Raw genomic sequence first — 20,845 nt, forward strand, 5'->3', positions numbered from 1 at the left:
GGGGACATAAATGAGCTACTATCTTCAAAGCTGCCCTATTTCTTAATTTCTTTAAGTGGGGAAACGGGGCATGTAGTAGATAATAGGATCATGGAAATTTGAGTTAACAGGGATCTTTGAGAGCATCTCACCCAACCCCCTCATTTGCTTGTGCAGGAGACAAAAGCTGGGGAGGGTTAGAGATTCATTCACCCAGGAGCCAGCACAGGCAGGGGATGGAAGCCTCCTGGGCCTCCCAGCTGCACCTGGGGAGGGGCGGGCCTTTGCACCTGGACCACCACCCTACGGTGAGGCAGACTCTTCCCCAGTCAGCCTGCTTCTTCCTCCTTCCGTAATCATGTATACTTAATAACGGTCCTGAGAATCACATTAACAGGCATCAGAAGGACCAAGTGGAATGAGCATGACAATCCTCCACAGGGTCCAGAGGAGACTGTGGAGGGCCAACAGGTGACTGGCACAGAGGAGGGGGCCCTGTTTTTACTGTGTGCACCCTCTGCCTTTCAATGGTGTATCGTGTACCTGTAATGCCCAGTCAGATATTAACATATGCACATATATAGGGTGTCCCCCAAAATGTGTAAAGGCAGTGTTTATTAAAATACATTTCATTTTCAAAATTGAGCCATCAGCTGTTGAAGAGTGTATGCATTTTGGGGGATACCCTATATATCTATTACATACACATATACCTACATACATATGATTTATCATTATCAATGTATGCAATTAATATTTTTCTTCTTTTTTAGAACAGCTAGGCTACAGGCATGGAATTGAAATTTCACTTTGGAAAGCAAGGGTGAGAGTTCATCTTTTGCTTTCGTTATCCCATCAGGAGCTGGGGAGGGCCAGCTCAGAGCTGCTGAGCACTTCTCTCGGGAGATCAAGAAGCTATTATCTAATCCAAGGGGACTGCAGCAGGGTGTGGTGCAGGGGTAAGACCCTTTCTGCCAGGCATCAGGGAAACACACCTGGGCTTTGCCACCAGCCAGTGGTGTGAATCAGAACCAGTCCTCTCCCCTTCCCAGCTATTTCCCACCAGCTGCTCCCTGAGGGACAGGCTAGTCTTCAACTTTCTCTAGTTGCCTAGACTTTCCTTGAAATGCAATATCCCATGGTAGCCCACTTTGAAAGCAGAAGGGAAGTTACCTGCTATGGACTGAAGCCTTGGCCCTGGGCTCTGCCTCCCCCACAGCTCTGTGGTCCCGGGCATCCCGGGGTTGTGTGTGAAGGGCTGGGGAATCTGGGCCCTGCAGGGACAAGATCTGAGGGGCTGACTGTCAGGTGTTTCTCCTCTTGCTGTGGATGCTTTAAGTCAAAAGAACATCTATGCATATAGGCATAGCCCATGGATACAGAAAATAGTGTGGGGGAGGCCTGGAGTGGGGCAGGGGTGAGGTGGAGGGGGGCAAAGGAGGGGGAAATGGGGAACATCTGTAATACTGTCAATAATACATTTTTAAAAAGAAAAACATATTTCTTGCATGCTCTGAGCAGACCCTCTCTAGGCACTGGGGACACAGTGATGAGAAGGCGGGTGTCATTCATCCCAACTACATGTTTCTCCCTGTGTGGGACACGGAAGGGGAGAGAAAAGGGAGCTGGTTGGTGTGGGCATAGAAGGAGAAGAAGGATTATTGTGGGTGTTTGGAACACCTCATTGAGGGCCAGAGACTCTAGACTAAAAGGTCATGTGTGAGCTCGTCACAGAGGCCCAGGTGATAGTCACCAAACCTGAAGGCCACAGCCAGTGGGAGCTGGGAAAGGTCACAGAGGAAGGCTGAGAACACTCCACAGCCCCATAGCAGCTTCCTTCAGGAGTGAGGAGCTACCTTCAGGACGCCCTGCCGAATGCATTACCCTCAGAATCGCTGTGGCCTCATTTTATTGGCCTGCGTTCTGGAAGGGGCTCTGAGGAGGCAGCAGAGCCTCTTTCCTATGCAGTGTGTGCTTTGTGCATTCCTGCCTCTGCCGTATTCCGCTCACTCACTGGCACATGCTCTGCCCTCCTCCCCAGGTGCCGGTCCACCCCTTGGACTGAGCTTTTTCCCCTTCCTAAAGCCTGCCCTGCCCTGCCCACCCAGCCTGCAGGGACCACATGCCTTCCCTGAATCCTCACAGCCCTCATAGGCTGTCCTGATCTCTGGGACTGCAGGTCTCATCCTCATTGTGTGTTGAGTTGTGTTCCCTCCCCCCAAAAATAAAGATACCCTAAAGTCCTAACCCCCGTACCTGTGAATGTGACCTTATTTGGAAGCGGGATTCTTTGTAAATGTCATCAAGTTAAGATGATTGGGTTAGAGGGAGCCCTCATGCAGTGACTGGTGTTCTTATGAGAAGGCCATGTGACAGCAGGGAGGGTGCCATGTGATGACAGAGGGAGAGACTTGGGTGATATGTCTACAAGTCAAGGAACTCCAAGGATTGCCAGCCACCACTGGAAGCTAGAAGAGGCAGGAAGGAGCCTTCCCTAGAGACTTCAGAGGGAGCACGGCCCTGTTAGCACCTTAATTCCAAACCCCAGCCTCCAGACTGTGAGAGAATAGATCTCTATTGTGTGAAGCCACCCAGCTAGTGGTAATGTGTTATGGCAGACTTAGGAAACCTAATTACAGATAATGTCTTGTCTACCTAACTGGATGGTGATGCCCGAACATCAGGGGAGTCTTACTCCCCTCTGTACCCCAGGTACCAAGTGAGAAATGATGGAGAGGGTCCTGAGACCCACCCCCCCTCCCCCCGAATTCCTTCAGAATCATCCAGATTCTGACAGGTAGTTGGGAAGTCTTTATCCCATCCACACCCATCTCCTGCAGCACAGCCCACCAAGATGACTGTCCCTGATACTCTCTCTCCTGACATTCTGTTCTGCTTGTGCCTGACCTTTGTCACATTATGCATGTATTTGTGGGTCATTTGGTCCCGCCCAGTCATCTCCACTAGACTGTGAGCTCCATGAGGCAGGAACATGTGGGTTATGTTCACGCCAACATGCACAATGTCTAGCACTGTGCTTGGCCCAGGAAGAGCATGACCAGTGGTCACCTCCGCGGAGGGACCTAGGGGCAAAGGTGATGTGGGTAGGGGAGTAGGAGATAAACTGTTCAGCAATGAGTCTTCCATGCTGCTTACATTTTCCTTCGTGTTTAATTACAAAACAACTAGCTTGTACTTAAAATACATAAAAATACAGATTTATACCCCAGAAAGATAGCTCTGCTGTGGGACATGGGAATGAGTTTCGCAAGCTTCCCAGGTAATCCAATAATGGGGTAAGAACTGGACCAAGCCAGGTGTCCTCACCTGAAGTCAATGCTGCAGCTCAAGGTACAGAATATTGTCTATCCAACCCAGGCTCTGTCTGGCCTGGTAGGCAGTTCCTCTAGTCTTTAGATTATCAGTTTCCCCTGAGTGCAAAACCTGTCATGTGCACCATGATCAGATGCAACCAATGTATAGAATGAAGGCACAGGGTCAGTAGGGGAAAGGTGACACTATGAGAAGAGCCAATACAATGCTGTTGAGAGGGGTCTGGGGAGGCAAAGCCCTGGGAGGGGATGCTGAGACCCCATGACCCTCCCAAGCCTCAGTTGTCTGTGTCTTGTTCACTGCTGCTTGTCAGTGTCTAGAACACACCTGAAAACAGGGTCAGTCAATCAGCATTTGTGGAATGTGAATGTATGAATGCAAGGAAGATTAGGCAATCTCTTTGTTAGCTTTGGCACAGTTCCTCGCACAGAGTAGGAACTTTGTAATTATTATATTTAAATAATAAAGGAGTAAATGAGGAAGAAAGGTGGAGATATAGACCTGGGTTTGCACTGAGCCAACCTCATCTTAACTTAGAGCCAAGGGCCATGGCAACCCTGCCAAGGATGAGTCCTGAAGCCTAAGCCCAGCAACTGCCCATGAGTCCACCCACTCATGGTGACACGGAGACCTTTCCGTGTCATCATCATCATCTATGTAAGATGGATACCTCCCCTACTCCTGTCATGGCCTGAACTGGGTATTTAGGTGCTAGGGTCCTGCAGGCACAGTGAGGCCATGGAAAGCCCTGGATCACAGTGCAATGTTGGGTTTAGGGAAAGTCTTAGGGGGACATCTGAGCACACAAGGGGTGGGGAGGTACCAGGAGGCCAAGCAGGCACTAAATGCAGGGCAGCAGAGGCCCCGGGAAGGGCTGTCCCAGAGGACTAGGATACCATGGCTGCTAGAGGAGAGGGAGGGATCAGCATTCCAGAAGGTCGTCTGAGTGTCTGGAAGATTGATGGTCCTCAGATAGGTATAGAAAGGAGGCTAGAACAGCTTGGTTTGAGGAGAAAGAGAAAGTTAAGGAAGTTAGCATTTGTTCTAGAATATTAACTCTGAGGCATGTCTGAAGCTTTTTCAACAGCAAGTATACCCTGAGATCCTCACCAGGCCCTGAAAAGTGAGCAGAAAGAGGGTACTCCTCCCATTGGACCAGCTGGAGGCTAACCGGGTTAACAAGGATGGTCCCCATCAGAGGGCCATTGAACTCTCATCTCCCTTTTCCTGACTTCCAGTCCTCTTGGGTGTGTTCATTCTCTTGAGACCTTGGATGTGAGGAGTTGAGAAATGTTAAAACAAGATGAAGGGAAATGTGACCTCTACAGACCTATCCATGGTCCTCCAAGTTTTGTGAATAGGGTATAAAAAAAATGGCAAATTTCCAGCTTAAGAGGCCATCAGTTGCACAGTGCACCATTACTATATGAACCAGTTAAAGAATTTTTAAAATACAATTAAAACTAGGACACGCAGGTATTTATAAGGTACATCCCAGTTTCAGTTGAGAAATGTGAAAGTGTGTGCATCTTAGAAGCTCACAACGCTGTGGCAGACAGTAGAGAGCTTCTTTGAAAGCCCTGGAGAGTATCAAGCAGAGACCCTAGAGATGTCCTAACCAGCTATTGAGACTCTTGTATAGATTCCTCCTGCTTGACCTCTAAGATATAAGGGGCCCCGTGTTCCCATAGCACTGTTACATTTCAGCACCACACATCCTGATCACACTGTGTCTCATGCATGAGAAAATTCATCTTTACAGCTCAAATGGACAGAAGCCCTCACATCTCAGGGACCCCTGATAATTTACAAACTTATGTCAGTTAATGTCCACCCTGACCCTTCAACACACACCAGTGAGTCTGGGAGCTGGCATCTGAGCCCAGCCCCCAAGTCTGGACCCTGCAATGCTTTCTCCCATCACAGCTGCTTCCCTAAGACGTCCATCCTCACCTCTTGCAGGTGCCTCTGCTAACCTGCACGCCCCTCCCTGGGCCTTCCCCAGACATGGAGACTTTGTGGCTCCTGCTCTCCTGGTCCAGGAATGAGAATGGAGAATGGCGAAGAGGGGCGTCATGGTCTTTATCTCAGCTTAGTGCCTTTGGCCAAGTCCCTTCCTCTCTCTGAGCCTCTGTTTCCTGGATGATGGGCATTGAGCCCTCCTGCCCCACAACTACCTCGACCACTTGTCTGCAGTGACAGGGTCAGCCAAGCACGAGTGGAGAAGGATCCACTGCCTTCTGCTCCAGAGGTGCCCGGGAAAACATACCCAGCCCTCGGAGGAAGACTCCTTAGATGCATGGAGCAGGAGGATTTCTTTCTTTGCCACCTCGAATTCTTGTGGACCCCATCCCAGCACACATGGGTAGTTTCACTGACAGCTGAGGATGCATTATCTGTGCGTGCAATTCACAGCTGGGTCCTTCCCCCAGGTCATAGAAGGGACCTTGTGATGTGTGAGCTGGAGTTAAACCCCATCGCAGTAACTGAAAACTGCATCTTGCAACTCCTCCGTTTTCTTATCCTTCAATCGGGTTTTTAAAAAGGTCATCCGAGATCAACATAATATGACAGAGATGATGCTTATAAGGTGCCCAGTGTTACAGTCAGGAACTGAGGCTTCTTTCCTACTTGGCGGGAGGGCTCACAACTGGTGGAGGGGACGCTGTGGGGGAGGGACAGGGAGCTCTGTGGGTGTAAAGAGACGGCTTTTGCAAACTTGACCATTTGCTCAAGACGCAACCTCACTCTTTGCCAGCCCTTCTCCCCGTTTCTTTCTCTTCTGACAACTGGGGAAGGGAGCCTGTGCTTACAGCAAGGGAACCTGGAGGGTACAGCTCAGGCCTGTGCACAGCTCTCCCTGCCCTAGTAGAGCAAGACTGTAATAGTGTCAACAAGAAAATAAATAAATAAATAAACAAATCACATTTTTAAAAGTTGTGTGTGTGTGTGTGTGTGTGTGTGTGTGTGTGTGTATTAAAGACTCATTGAGGCAGGAGTGTATCAGGCAGGTGTCCCAAGCCCCACCCCCAGAGGTGATGACGGTCTGGAAGGCTGAGAGAATCTGGGTTTTAACAGGCTTCCAGGTGATTCTTACTTGGTGTAGACTCTAGAGTTTGAAGCTCCTTGGCCAGGTGACGTCCCAGGGTCTCTCTCCTGGCATGGCTATTGATGAGCACCTGCCATCAACTGTCTGGGTCTGCAGACACGCCCACCTCCCAAGACGCCCTCTCCCGCACAGTGTGCTAGTGCCCGGCGCTCCGGGCCTCCGGTCTCAGCGCCACTGGTGCCTCGCGTGATTTATGGCTGTTCCTTCCACACATACTCCGCGAGCAGGAGAACCCAGCGCGCTGAACACAAATTAAATCCAGCCCTCCTCGCCTCCCAGGTAATGGGCCCATCTGATGATAGAAGAGCTTATAAACAGCTATCGTCAAATTAATCTCAATGTCAGAGAAATAATAGCGGCCGTAAATAAGACTGAGTGTGCCTGGCTCAACAGCTTGTTAGGACACTTTATAAAACGGGCAGCAACATTAATATTAATGCACCATCTCTTTAATTCCTCCGGCCACCTGGTGCAGAGGCTGAGCACTGGCTGAGGAGTCTCCCAGGCAGCAGGGTCGCTACTCAGTGACCCCAATCAAGCAGGGCTGCTGACCATCTCCCAGCCTCATCTCCTCTTCTTTCAACTCAGCCCAAACTGACCCTGTAATTAATGCAGGATTCTCAGGGCTGGGGGGACACCAGCCAAGCTCACTCCTCCCCATGCCTCTCAGGCAGCCTCCCCCCCCTCACTGTCCTCCTCTCTCTCACTTTCTACTAACATGGAACTCACTCTTCAACCCCAACTTGAGACCCATCTCCTCCACCAGGCCCTCCAAACCACAGCATCCCAAAGGGACTTTGCAATGTTTGCTTCATCCATCACCAGGTGGTTACAGTGGAGAAGGTGATAAATCAGCTGTGCTCCCTCAGGAGCCCAGACAGACACTGCCCCTCCTGGGCCCCAACATGGGCCTGTGCAGACAGCAGAGCCCTTAGGGCAGTGACAATTGGATGCCACTGGCCCGGGCTCTCCAGCAGACCTGGGCCCCTTAAATTTATACTTCCTCGGATAATGTACATAGGAACTATGGCATGTACCTGTGTGCACATCTCTGTGTGAGCAACATGTGATTAAGGGTGTGTATGTATTTCCATCTGAGAATGTGAGTATGTGTATATATTGTGTTCTGGTCTACTGTGTAAAGATAGTAATGAGTGTATATGCTGACGTGCTAAATGTCTGGGGTAGTATAAGGATGTGGATTACATGGGGGTTGTGTGGAGATGGGTGTGTGTCAGGGATGGGCAGCTGGATGCACTATTCTGTGAACATGGAGTGCTACATGGATCATGTGCAGCATGTCAAATGTAGCTGGGGGTTAAAGGCCATAGGGGCTCCCAGCTGGTAGGGAGAAACCCCATCCCCATAAATCTGGGTAAGGTCAAGAATAAAAGGCAGAAAGAAGTACTGAGCAGAGTGGGGCTTTGGTAGAAGGCCAGACCTTCCAGTGGCCGAAAGCTCCCTTCAGGGCCACCTCAGCTTCCTAGCCTCTGGCAGAGACTGCCCTCGCTGGCCAGCAAGTGTGTCACTGAGAGTGACCGGCTCACCACTGACTTCTGACCTAAGAGTCTTCTCTGGAGCAGCGAGGGATGGCACTTGTGGTTGGAAGACTAGATGAGGGGGCCTTCAATGCAGGCAGTCACTCCCTGATGAGCCACCTTTGCCGGTCTTCCTCTCAGTCTCCATTTCCTCTCAGCATAAGGGAGTTGCCCTGGGCCAGTCTTGAGCCTAGATGACCCAGGTCCCAAGCCAGCATTTTCCAAACTGTGCTCCATGGGAACAATCCTTGTAGCCCCAACAGGGTTATAATGAGGCTCAGGTTTGATCATGGATTTGTTCAGCTCATCAAACTGATGTGCACTGAGTACCTGCACTGGACCAGACACCGTGCCAGGCACTGGAGACCTGGGGATGATAATGGCAACAGCAAACACCCCTGTCACACTTGCTCTGTGCTTGGCACTCTCCTAAGCGCTTTGTCTGCCCTAAAGAGACTCAGTCTGGTGGGAACCAGACACATGAACCATCGGAAAGTATGCTTCAAGTGTGTGCTGGTTCTCTCTCAGCCGTCCTGAGGAGATGTCCTGGGAAGGGCGTGCCCGGAGGGCCTGATGCTGAGCTGAGCCTTCAAGGATGTGTGAGGTTGACCAGGGTGTTGCAGGCAGAGGGGCTGTGGGGACACAGGGTGGACTGAGAAGCAAAGTACTGCCTGGGGGGTGTGGGAGGAGGCTGATGTCTTGTGAGGGAGCTGGGCTTTGTCAATCCTCATTGTCAGCACAGCAGTGTTGCCTGTTGATCAGCATTGCTGCTGGTTGATTGGCTTTTGTCAAAAACAAAGTGCACACACTCTACCCAGAGCTCCAAGTGTCCTGAGCAAAGGGCTAAGGATGAGACCTGGGCATTGCCCTTTAAGACCTAGAAAACAAGGCTGGACTCTTGACAGACCCCTATGAAACAATGAGGAGGCATAATAATCCTATCTAATAAAGAGGGAATATGCTAATTTACCCTCATGCCATCACAAAAGATGGCAACTCCCACAGCCAATAGGAGGGAACATGCTAATTGACTGCAACACCCTCAAATATGGTGGTGCATATAGCCACAAGATGGCAGCGCCCAGTTTCCTCAGCCTCACGGGAGCAGCAGGTGCATGGAAAGGCTGGGCCCGCCCCCACTCTGCACACCTACCTCCAGAGTCCCCAGTCCCTTCAGCCTCCCAATCACCCAGGGCAGGCTGGAGGCACAGGCAAGCCTCGGATGGTGGCTGCCCAACTGCCCAGGGCCACCCGAGGCTCAGGTAACCAGGGTCAGCCGAGGCTTGCCCTGTGAGCAATGGCAGCAAAAGAGGTGTGACGAGGAATCACCTTCCCCTGATCGCCAGGTTGCCTCCCATCCCTGAGGGCTCCCGGATGTGAGAGGGGGCAGGCCAAGCTGAGGGACCCCAAATGAATATGTCATCAAAGTTCCATGTTTTCATCAAAAGTTCATGCAAAATTTGCAACTGGTGACATAAGAGTTCCTTGTTTAGTTTAATATAAAAATCACCTTTTCCCCAAATTTAGCAGCAAAGCAGGAAGCCAGGCTGTGTTTATCCTGTGGGGTGGTGAAGCTCTTTTTAGTGCTGAGCAGTTCTGCTCACGGTCTGTCACACCACTGGCCAGGCTCCCCTCTGGTCTGGATGCGCCCACCCACCCATGTCAGCACCAGGCAGGGCTCGGCAGGTATGGGCACAGACCAGGTGGGTACCCACGTGATGAGTGGCACCTGTTGAGGAGCGAGACAGCAGAGCAGGTTTCTAACTTCCTCCTCTCACCTTCCCACACTTTCTGCTCCTTCTCGGCCCCACCCCCCACTCCAGAGGAAGCTTGCACTGGTCAGGGACTCTATAGGATGGGATGGGATGGGGCAGAACAGGAAAATGCCACCCCAGGTTCACATCTGGGCTTCTCTTCTACCTTCCACATTATACTCCCAGCTCACTCCCAGGTGGGGGGCAGTCGGCTGGTGTTCTCTTCCCCCACATGGCCTCTCTTCCCCTCCTCCTTCCCCTTGTCCTGATCCTCTTTGTGAGGAGACACCTGGATTCCTGGATCCTGGTGGGGCCCAGGCTCTCTCCCATTGCCTCTTGCTGCCCTTCCCATGCTGCCCTGGGCCGACAGCTCTGTCCCTGGGCAAGCCCACCTGGGCAGCCTCAGTATCTCCTCAGCCAAAGGACGTCAGGCAGGAGCTGCCTCCTGGGCCCTGCCTCTCTCAGAGCAGCTGAGCACTGTCCGCACCCCCCACCCACTTCCCCCACCTTCAGGCCTGACCTCCATCTATGACCAGGGATGTGGGGAGGGTGGGGAGTCGGGGGGGGCGGGGAGTCCACCAAAGGTGAGGCCAAGGCCAGGACCTACCCACCCTGGTGTCCAAAGGGGCTCCGGTGCATGCCAATCGAATCAGGCTCTGACCAGCTCATTTTGTCACTCTCCCTGGCACAGATTTGGGCACCCATACTGCTGGGCAGTGGGTGACCTGTGCAGGGAGCCTTAAAAAAGGGAGCCAGCCTGTGTGCCCCGGTCTTCCCCTGTGACAGCCTCACCTTTGCCAGGCAGATTTCTCAGCTCTGGTCAGCAGCAGCAGGCCTCATAGGTGGGGGCCTCACAGGTGGGGGCCTCATAGGTGGGGGTGTAGCTCTGACAGGCCCTGCGCATCCCCCTCAGTGCATTCCTGCCCTCCCCCAGGAGTGCCATGGAGGCTAAGGACCCCCTGGAAGGGCCACCCTTTGACTTAAGGAAAGCCCAGCCCTGGGGGACATGAAGGAATGGGGAGTGAGGGGGAGGGGGGCACATTAACCCATTAGTGCCCACAGGGTTTGGGAGCAAAAGCAATTGTTCTAGGAGTGGGGTGGCCTGGGGAACAGGTGCACTGTGGGCCCCTCAGCGGCGAGGAGGGGGTGGCATGGAGGCCTGGCAGCTGCGGGAGGAGAGGAGAGGAGAGCATGAGCAAGGCAAGCCGCCCTGGGAGGGGGTTGTCTGAGAGAGCCTCCCCGCTCCCACCCACTCACAGCCCCGGAGGGGGAGCAGCAGCTGTTCCAAGCTTCCTGCCCTTCCTTGAGACAGGTGTTGGCTGAATTCTCACTTCCTCCCAGCCCGAGAGCTCCTCCACCCCCTCCACCCGCAGCCTGGTGCTGAGTCAGCAGCACACTCACTTCCCTCCCGGGCTCCCAGAGGCCAGTGCAGCACTGCCACCACCGCCTGGGGACCAGCCACCGCGTGGTGATTTCCTGGAGGGCTGACAGTCTCCCCCAGCCCGGCCCTGGCCCCGCAGCCCTCAGCCCTCGGAACAACCTCTAAGGCCAGGGCCGCACCAGGGAGCAGTGATTCTCAGGGAGCTTCTTGCTCAGAGGCCGGACCAGAGCGGCAGGGCCAGGAAGCAGGACTGACCCTAAGCCTGGGCCCTGTGGGGCCTGTGCTCAGGGCTCTGCACAGGCCACCAGGGTAACTGCTGCTCCCCTTCCCTCCCAGGCACAGCCACCGCGGAAGGTTCGGAAGGTGCGTGCCCATCCACTGAGCGCTAACGAACGGGTGGGTAGGGGAGAAGAGGAGGCGAAAAGAATGGAAATGTTCTTCTCATCAAAAGGAGATCACAGCCTTTTGGAGCAGGAAGGGGCAATGAGGCCAATGCTGTCCCTTGGCAGAGAGGAAGCACAGGCACCGAGCCGGGCCATGGGTTAGAGGAGAGAGGGGCTAGAAGAGGGGCTGTTCCCGCTGTGCTGGGTGGTCTGTTGGAGGGCTGCCACTGTGAATGATGTGCCTCATTATTGTTACTGGGGCCTGTGGTTGGCTTCTCGCTTTGTTTCATTTGCCCAGGGCACAGAATGTCCTTTCACTGATGGGGAAACTGAGGCCCGGTGGAGGAAGTTGACTTGCTCAAGATCACAGAGGAAATTTGTGGCAGAACAAAGACCAGCACCCAGATCTCAGAAGAGTTTATCCAGATCTTCTTCCCTCCCTAAGCTCTCTCTTATCGGCCCTCCCCTCCACCTATCTGGCCTGTCTGGAAGGGGCTGATGGTGGGCAGAAAGGCATGGGTGCTGTCAGACCTGTTCCACTAACCACCTCCTCCCAAACAGCCCAAGGAAGGTGTAGGCAGACCAGCATGGAGTGGCCCTGCCACCCGGGCCATTTGAGTACCTCAGAAGCCATGGAGCCTGAGGGCAGAGCCACCATCAAGTGGAATATTATGCTGATATATATATATATATATATATATATATATATATATATATATATATATATAATATATATCATACACACACACACACACACACACACACACTAGAGGCCTGGTGCATGAAATTCGTGCATGGAGTGGGGGGGGGGTCCCTTCAGCCAAGCTTGCACCCTCTCCAATCCAAGACCCCTCAGGGGATGTCCGACTGCCGGTCTAGATTGGCAATTGGACAAGCCAGGCAGTTGGACATCCCTTTCACAATCCTGGACTGCTGGCTCCTAATCGCTCACCTGCCTGCCTGCTTGGTTGCCCCTAACTGCACCCCGCTGCCGGCCATACACATACCTCCCAACTGCCCCCTCCTTGCCAGCCTGGTCACTCCTAACTGCCCCTCCCCACTGACCTGTTCACCCCTAACTGTCCTTCTGCCAGCCTGGTTGCCTCTCATGCCCCCCCACCCCAGCTCCGCTGGCCTGGTCACCCCACGCAGCCTGCTTATTCAGTCATTTGATCATTCCTCAGGCAGATCCTGGGCAGCTGGGGGGCTGAAGGGATTGGGGGACTCCAGAGGCGGGTGCCATGCACCTGTTCTGCTGCCCCAGCAGGGCTGAGGGGACTGGGTGCCGCCATCTTGTGGCTGTGGGTGCCGCCATCTTTGAGGGTGTGGCGGTCAATTAGCATATTCCCTCCTTACTGTCTGTGGGTGCCACTATATTTGTAAGGGTATGATGGTCAATTGGCATATTACCTCTTTATTAGATAGGATATATGATGCTTATGAAAATAGCCTAGCAAAACATGAAAAAAAAAGGCTTATGCTTACTCAGTTCTGCTTACTTCCTCTTACATAAGGCCCCTGTGTCTATCTTCCTTCCCATCCTTCACATCTCTGATTTGGGCTCTATCACCCGTGGAAGTGTGTCGTGGCCTCCTCCCTGGCCTCCACCCTCTGGGATCACCCTGGTGTCATCAGCTGCCAAAATAAGTGGTTGAAACAGAACTCTTCCCAGAGAGCTTCCAACAGCTAACGGAGCAAATCCACACTCTACCAGGGCTTTCAGAGACAATGTCTCCTTCAGACTTTTCTCCCCCATTCTCCAGACTTCTGCTGCTTAATTCTTGGAGTTGTGCTCATTCAAAGACATGCCAATGGTCTCAGAGCCTCTTGTAGCTGTGCAATGTAACAGGGCTGAACACGCACCCCTACACACACACACACATGCATACACACACCTCCCTCCTCATATACACTATCTGTTCTTGCCAACCAGAACCACTGGCCTTGGCCAAGGTCTTACCCCTTCCCCATTACCCACATGGAGCTCCTCCCTCCTATATACACACCACTCTTTGATGCACATCTCAACCTCACCTCCTCAGCAAGGTCATCTCTGACTTTATTTGATCCCTGAGGCTAGTCAACGCCTACACTTGTGGGGAATGGGGGCCCCTGCTGTGTGTCGGGCCTTCAAATACTGACCAACCCTATCAGGTAGGTATTATGATGGTCATTATTCAGTTGACACTCAGAGCAGTGCCTCAGTTCACCCTTTCAGGTCAAGACGGGGCTACTACTCAAACCTGAATTGCTCCAAGCTCATCTCACCAGTCAAGTGCCCAAATCTTCTGCCCTCCATTTGGGCACTTAGGCACATAACATTTTAGCATTCATCTCCCAGCCGCAGCATGAGCCTCAGGAGGGCAGGCACCCAGGTCTTACCTTGTTCTCATATCCCCTTTTGGTTGGCCCCAAGTAAGTATTCAATAAACACTCATTAACTAAATGAACAAACAAGTGAGTGAATGAATGACTGAACCGAACGCATGAAGGTGCAGGCCACGCGAGTGGTTCAGATGTGGGGTTATGAATGTTTGCTTTTCCCTCTGAAGTCATCTAGAAAATCTGAGTCTCTCAAGATAAGCCCTCTCCACTAGCTGCCCTCTCTCCCAGTTCCCTAGGAAATATATCAGTTCCCCTGGAAATATATCAGTTCACCTGTGGCTAAGCCATGCCAGAAACCAATAAATACTCATTCACATTCCGATTATGTTAACCCAGGAATTTTTAAAGAGCGGTTTAGGTCTATAGAAAAACTAAGGCACCGGGCCTTGTACATTGTGCAGCAGTGGTTGAGGAGGACTGAGCCATCCACGGTCACCCCTGGACTGGAGTCCAGGGCCTGTGTCTCCTGTGCAGGAAAGGGGCCCCACACTGCACCTGGGTCTTGCACAAGCTGTTGCTTCCCTAGCCCAGGAAACCATTGGGTTTTCCAGCGTGGCACTGCTGCCTGTTTATGTAATGATGGGAAAGATGTTGGGGGAGGCTGGTTGGATGGGGGGCGGGGGAGGGGGCCAAGAGGTGAGCAAACTGCAAAAGAAAGAGAAGTGGCCCCGTCTCTGTCATCTGCGTAGTAGGGCATGGAGACTCTTGGTGGCCTTTCCCGCTAACTTTGAATGCTCTCACCAGTACTGGCTAGTTGATGGGAAACTATCATTTAAGACAACTCATCAGTTAAGTGGGCCTTATCTGATGCTGGTTTTAGAGAGAAGTTCTCTTGTTCAGAAAGGGGAGCTGTGAACAAGAGCTGTGCTCCCTCTTGTTAGAAAGTGCGGTGTCGGATCTACATAACAGATGGCTTTTCCAAAACCCTGGAGTCAAAAGTTGTTAAGACAGATCTATGTCAGATGGTTGAGAGGGTAGATATGAAGTGCACTGGCTTTGTAATGATTGGATCATCCAGTTGGGGAGGTTAGGTGGGAGGCTACTTCACATGAATGTGTTTATTCCGACAATCTGGGTGAAAACACAGGATGCATTTGATAAGATGCTAAAACATGACTTCCCGTTAACACTCTAACTTTCCGTATTATGACTAGGTTGCTAAACCACCTTTGAAATGTCTTGGTCGAATAATTTTGACACACAGAACACTAATGTAGAAGGAAAAAAATTTTGGAGTTGGTCAATATTGATCTAATGAGCCACAGCTCCTTAGGACAAGAATTCGGGGGGAACCTCTGATTTGCAGTCGTTTTATTATTGTTGAGGAGTGGGTTGTTTTATTTCTTAAACTGGTTACAAAATGTAAAGTTTCGTGTAAAGCAAAATGAAAGGAGAAGGAGGAGAAAAGGAAGAAAAATCCTGGAAGACCTGCATCTCTCTCCTTGTGCAACTACAGCATGAGCTCCACTGGGGACTTCCGTGTGTGTCCATGTGTCACAGTAAATCAGCTCAGCTTTCCCACTCGGGCTGGGAGAGCAGGAGAACAAAGGGCTGGAGCCACAAGGGCAACGGTGAGGGAGAGGAGAGTCCCCCTACCCCCTCGGCCATAGAGGGGCCAGGAAGCATTGTGGTCAGACAGGGATGCGCCTGCCCAGGAAGGAAGGCCGGCAGAAGGGCAGAGGCAAGCCAGAGAGAGGAGAGAGGAGGTGTCATGTCAGCCCAAAGAAAAGTGGCTCCAAAATGATGACCCTTTGAAGGCACCGTGGATTTCTTCAATCCACTGATTTCCTTGGTGTCTGAAACACCTCATTGAGCAAGGCTTCTTTCTGGGCTGACACTGAATAGCTGTAATGACAAATGCTTGAATTTGGGTTCCACTGAGGGGGGTGGGGGTGGGGGTGGGGGAGGGAATACCTCTCCAATGGAATTATGGAGAAAGATGCATTTTTAAGGCCTCTTCTTCCAATTCAATTTCCAGGTAGGTGCTGGCTTCCTTCTTGATCCCCCCCACCCCCTTTCCCGAACACACACACACACACACACAATGCCAAGAGCTCTGGCTTTCTTTCTCAGGAGAGGCACTAGGGCCACCGATGAGACAGCTGTCAGGGACTAGGCTATAATCAGCTTTAACTGGCTCCCAGCCTGCAGAGGGCACAGACCCCTTATTCCTATGCTAACAGGTCAGGCGGCTGGCCCTGGGATGAATGCAGGGGCGATCTGATTGGCTTCTGTTTCACGCATCCTCCTTCTGCAAGATCTGCATGCACATTTCACATCGCCAGTCCCCAAAATGTAAATATGCACACAGAAGAAGGTAGGTACTTGAAAATTCCAGATCATGACTTCAACCTCATGGGACATGTCACCCCCCCATCCCCCTCACCCCCAGAATGGTTTTGAAGGACAGTCAATCAATGAGACAGTGAAAGGAAAAGTTAAAACACAACTGAGAAAAATGAGTTTTTCAGGCAAGTCTGAAATGCTGCAAGATTGCTAGTTAAGAACAGTATCCCTTTTCTCAACGTGAGTGTTATAGCCCCTTCTCGTCACCAGCATCACAACCCGAGTGCCGTGTAACTTGGAAACCAGGATGAAATGTGGAGGCTCCTAGCTGCACCAGTGGCCAAAGATACGGTTCTCTCTACGCAGTTGAGCCGTTTGGGTGTGACAGGACCACCGCCCCTCCCCTCACCTCAGAGGTCTATTGTGAAAAGATATGGACTGGATGAGATTAAGGTCACCATATCTGTGCCACAAAACAAAAGGGAAAAAAAAAAAAGGCATTCACTCAAGTCTTACAATGGGAGGTGGGAGTGGTGGGTGGGTGAGGGTGGGGGTAGAAAAGCGAGGGGGATATCTAAACAGCGGGATACGACAATAAATGGGGAAACAGCAAGAGAAAAAGCACACTAGGTTAATATAGGAAACTAGTTCTTTATTGAGAGATTGTATATTAGTATTAGTGGATTCTGTGTGTAACAATGTTGTCATGCACACGATACAAAAAAAATAAATAAATAAATAAAAGAAGGAAAAAAAAAGAAAAGAAAAGGGCTGGGTCCACCATGCTTCGAAGGGCAACAGAACAAAAGCAGCGTACAATGAGCAGATGGCCGGGGCTACACGACCACAGTGCGGTTCAGCAGGGTAACATCTCTAACCGAGCGCTGTACATTGTCAACTGGGGGATGGAAAAAAATACAGATCATGCTTTAGTTTTAGTACAAGGAAAGGTGAAAAAAGATACACAACCAAAAGGATATTTGGTACAGAAAAAAATTACCCACAAAATAAGAACAGGAAGTAATTCAGCACAGCAGAACACGTTATCCCTGTTTAATGGAACACCGTTTTGCTGGGGATTGATTCTTTTTTGGTTCTTTTTTTTTTCTTTTCCCCCATCCCCCGCCCCCTTTTCTTTTCAGATTGCCACACGGCAATCTAGGGAGGCCACTTGTGACTTTATTTTGGAAGGGCCCTTGAAGGAGGGGCCTTATTCTTTCATTATTGTTCTGTTTTGTCTCAAGCAGGTCTGGCCAGTGAGGCTGCAGAGGAGAGCCGGCCATTAAAGGGGCAGCTCCGAGGGCCAAGGCAGATGTCCAAAGATGCACTTGACATTTTACAATTAAACAATTAAGACACCATGGGCCATGGCTCCCCCTTAAGCCAGGGACCTTGCTGCACCAAATTTTCAGAGGCCACGGAGTAGCAGCAACTCTCATTTTATCAAAGGTTTTCAGAGGTGTAATTATTTTTTGCCTCCGACTAAATGTGATCTGTTCACTTATGCCTGGGTGCTGCCGGAAAGGTAGCTGATGGTCACCCAGATAAGTGGAAAATGGGGTGCGATGGCCTCCGAGCCAAGGCAAGGCAAAAGGAATCCACTTAACAGGGATTTACAGTGCAATGTACTTGGCTAAACAAGATGAAGATACAAAAATGGTTATTTCTCTACATCTATTCTGAAATGGCCTACATCCTATATTACTACAATGGAAACTAAAAAGAACAGATTTAAGCTTGCAGGCTGTCTAACAGTTTTACAAGAAGATTGTGGTTTAGGACCTCGTTGGGTTAAGCATTAGTATCCTCTATCAGAAGGTCATGAATTCTTATCACACTGTGCTCATTTTTACCCACAGCCCAGTCATCCTCAGCCCTTGAATTTCTTGTGGGCGTGTATGAAAGTAAACTTTGACCTAAGAGCAGGTATTTTCTGTTGGATTTTTTTTTTTTTGGGGGGGGGGCGGGGAGGTGAGTGAGGGGAGGGGGTAATTAAAAATAAAATTTAAAGACAGCTGAGCAATTTGAATTTCAAAACATGGACTCGGCATCCTGCAATGGTATTTAGAGATCGGTGGTATTAATGAGGATGATAATGATTTAATCAGGATAATTATACTTTCAGGCTCAACATCCTTCTTAATCATTTTTTAATTTCTGCCTCGTGTAATGTCCCACACTCGTTTTCAGAGGAAATGCCAAGTAATAAAACATAACTGTGATTTGGGGGAGGGGGCGTTGGCATATCAAGGGAGACCTCATCCAGCCCCCCAATTCCAATTCTTCACACACCCACTTCCCCCAACCCCTCTCCAGTGCTAGGCTGGCCTGAGATAGGGGATACTGCCGCTTAAATAGCAATGCTTCCTCAGATGGAGACAGGAGATGGTTAAGAGGGGTGTCACAATACAGCTAAATGCGGAGGCAGAGGGTCACAGCGCACACAGCAGCGAGTTGACCATTCACTGAGCTACACAATGAAGAAAAAAAAAAGATTTGATAAATGCAGAATGTCATCGTTCTATCATCACACACAAAAAAAACTGCGGTTCAAACAGGCCTAAGAGGGTCAACCTTGCCATTTGGGTTCTGGGGAGAGGCGTGGGATTGGGGACAGCTGGGCTGGGAGAAAGGGGGCTGGGCTTTCCTTTTCTCACCCAATCGGGCCCCTGGGGCGCGCTGAGGCTCTGGCCCCTCGACCCCCCACCCCCCAACCCCCACCCCCCTCGGTCTCGGTGGAGCAGCCCGGTAGGGTAGCTAAGGGGAAGACATCATCGTTGCCTGCGAGAGGGGAGGGGAGGGCTTCGCCAGCAGGGATTGAAGCAGAAGGGGAGTGGGAGAGGACAGAAGAAACAATTCCAAGAAGAAAAATGTGAGTCCAGAAGCAGAATACAAAAAGAATAAAAAATGAATCCAAATGCATCCCGGATTTGCTTTGGGAAGTGGGGATTTTTTTAAATTATTATTATTAAAAGAGGATGGAAGAAATGCGGGGAGAGGGAAATCAAGCTATGGTAGCAGAATGTTAGGGAAAGGGATGTGGGGAAGGGGACCGTGCAAACACACCCCATCTATCACAGTTAAAAACAAAGCCGGCGCTGGCCTGCTGCGGGGTCCACGCCTGCCCCGGCAGCGGCCAGGCAGGGCAGCTCCCCACCTCGTCCTCACAGCAACACCCACGGGCCGGGCACCGGCTCGGGCTGGGCCCAGAGGTGCCCAGCAGTGCACGCCTGACTCTCCGAGGCGCGCACACTCTTGCGCACACACGCACACACGCACATGCACACACCCAAGCATTTTGAACCCGTGAATGCAATTGTCATACAAAGGCAATGGGGAGTAAAGGGGGTGGCACAAAGGCAAAATACAGAAAGGATTCAAGGGAGAAAAGGATGGGACGGGAAATCATGCAAATGGCCAAGGGAGGGCTGGGGGCTAGGGCACGGGATGGGGCCAAGACCAGATCCCAGCTACCCAGCCATCCGTATCCATGGCCAAAAAATGAAACACACACACAAAAAAACACACAAAACACACATGTACCTTTAAAAAAAAAAAGCACATCACAGAAAACGAAGTATGTTTACACACACACACACACACACACACACACGATCCCACGCACACGCGCGCGCACAGGCATGAATCTCCGTCTGCCGATCACACGGGCTGGGATCGGGGGAAGGGGCCGTGACTGGGGGCATTGCGATCGCCGCAAAGAATGAAAAATGGGGCTGGGGAGGGAGGGACTCAATCCGCCAAACCCTAACTTCACTACAAAAGCTCCCACGAGGGCGGCCGCCCCCTCATTCAGGGGTCTCCCCCCCAAAAGGGAGAGGGGAGAAGCCGCGGCTCGCCCTGCGCCCCGCGGGTGTGCCCGAGCCCCCCGCCGCCCCGGCGCCCGCCCCCGCCCCGGTGCCCGCGGCGACCCCCGCTCCGAGGCGGCCCCCGAAAGGAGAAAGCGATACCTCTGTTTCGCACAGAGCCGAACACGGGAAGCACGAGATAGCCGACGTGGACCAGGACCATCCTGGCTCCTCGCGCGGCGGCGGCGGCAGCGCGCGGGCCCTTTGTGGCGCGGCTCCCGGGCGCGGGCGCGGGCGGCGGGGCTGCGGGAGCCGCCGGGGCGGGAGGCGGAGCGCGGGGCGCGGGCGGCGGCGGGGCGGCGGCTGGCGGGGAGACAGATGGCCCATGGAAAGGCTCCCTTCCCGGCTCCTCTCGACATTCAAAGGCGCTGGGGCCGCAGCTGCCGCCACACAAAGGCGCGCGCAGCCAATGGGAACGGAGCGCGGCGCGGCGCGGCCTCGCCGGAACCGCGGGGGACAGCGGGGACCGCGGGCGCGCGGGCGGCGGGGGGGGGGGGGGGGGGGGGGGAGGGAGGGGGGAAAGAAGGGAGAGGAGAGGGAGGGATGACGGCGGAGGGGGAGCGGGCGGCCAATCGCGGCGGCCCGCGGCCCGGAGCGGAGGGGTGGGGCGGGGGTCAGCCCCGGGGGACACAGGGAACCCAGCGCGGGTGCCCGGGCGCCCGCAGCCCGGAGCACACGCGCGTGAAGCGCCCCGCACTTAGCACCGAGGGGAACGTGCACTCAGACATGTGGAGGTGTGTCCGTGCCTGCGTGCGAGGAGACAGGCAGGAGTGCACCAAATGCACACGCCCCGGAGGGCCTTGCACACGCGGGTCACCCGGGGACTTGCGC

At 52.4% G+C, this 20,845-nt stretch overlaps 1 protein-coding gene across 2 annotated transcripts in view; it reads right to left on the reverse strand.

Moving 5' to 3' along the window:
* Positions 1-20,426, reverse strand: part of ARK2C (arkadia (RNF111) C-terminal like ring finger ubiquitin ligase 2C) — a 67,404-nt gene extending 46,978 nt beyond the window's left edge. For both annotated transcript variants that reach the window (XM_084887363.1, XM_084887362.1), the window contains exon 1: positions 20,117-20,426. In XM_084887363.1, coding sequence (XP_084743489.1) covers positions 20,117-20,177 — 61 coding nt within the window. In that variant the 5' untranslated portion in view covers positions 20,178-20,426. The remainder of the gene's footprint in view (positions 1-20,116) is intronic.
* Between the last annotated feature and the right edge of the window lie 419 nt (positions 20,427-20,845).

This window comes from Pipistrellus hanaki, assembly GCF_964339955.1.
Source record: "Pipistrellus hanaki genome assembly, chromosome: 6".
Lineage (NCBI taxonomy): Eukaryota > Metazoa > Chordata > Mammalia > Chiroptera > Vespertilionidae > Pipistrellus > Pipistrellus hanaki.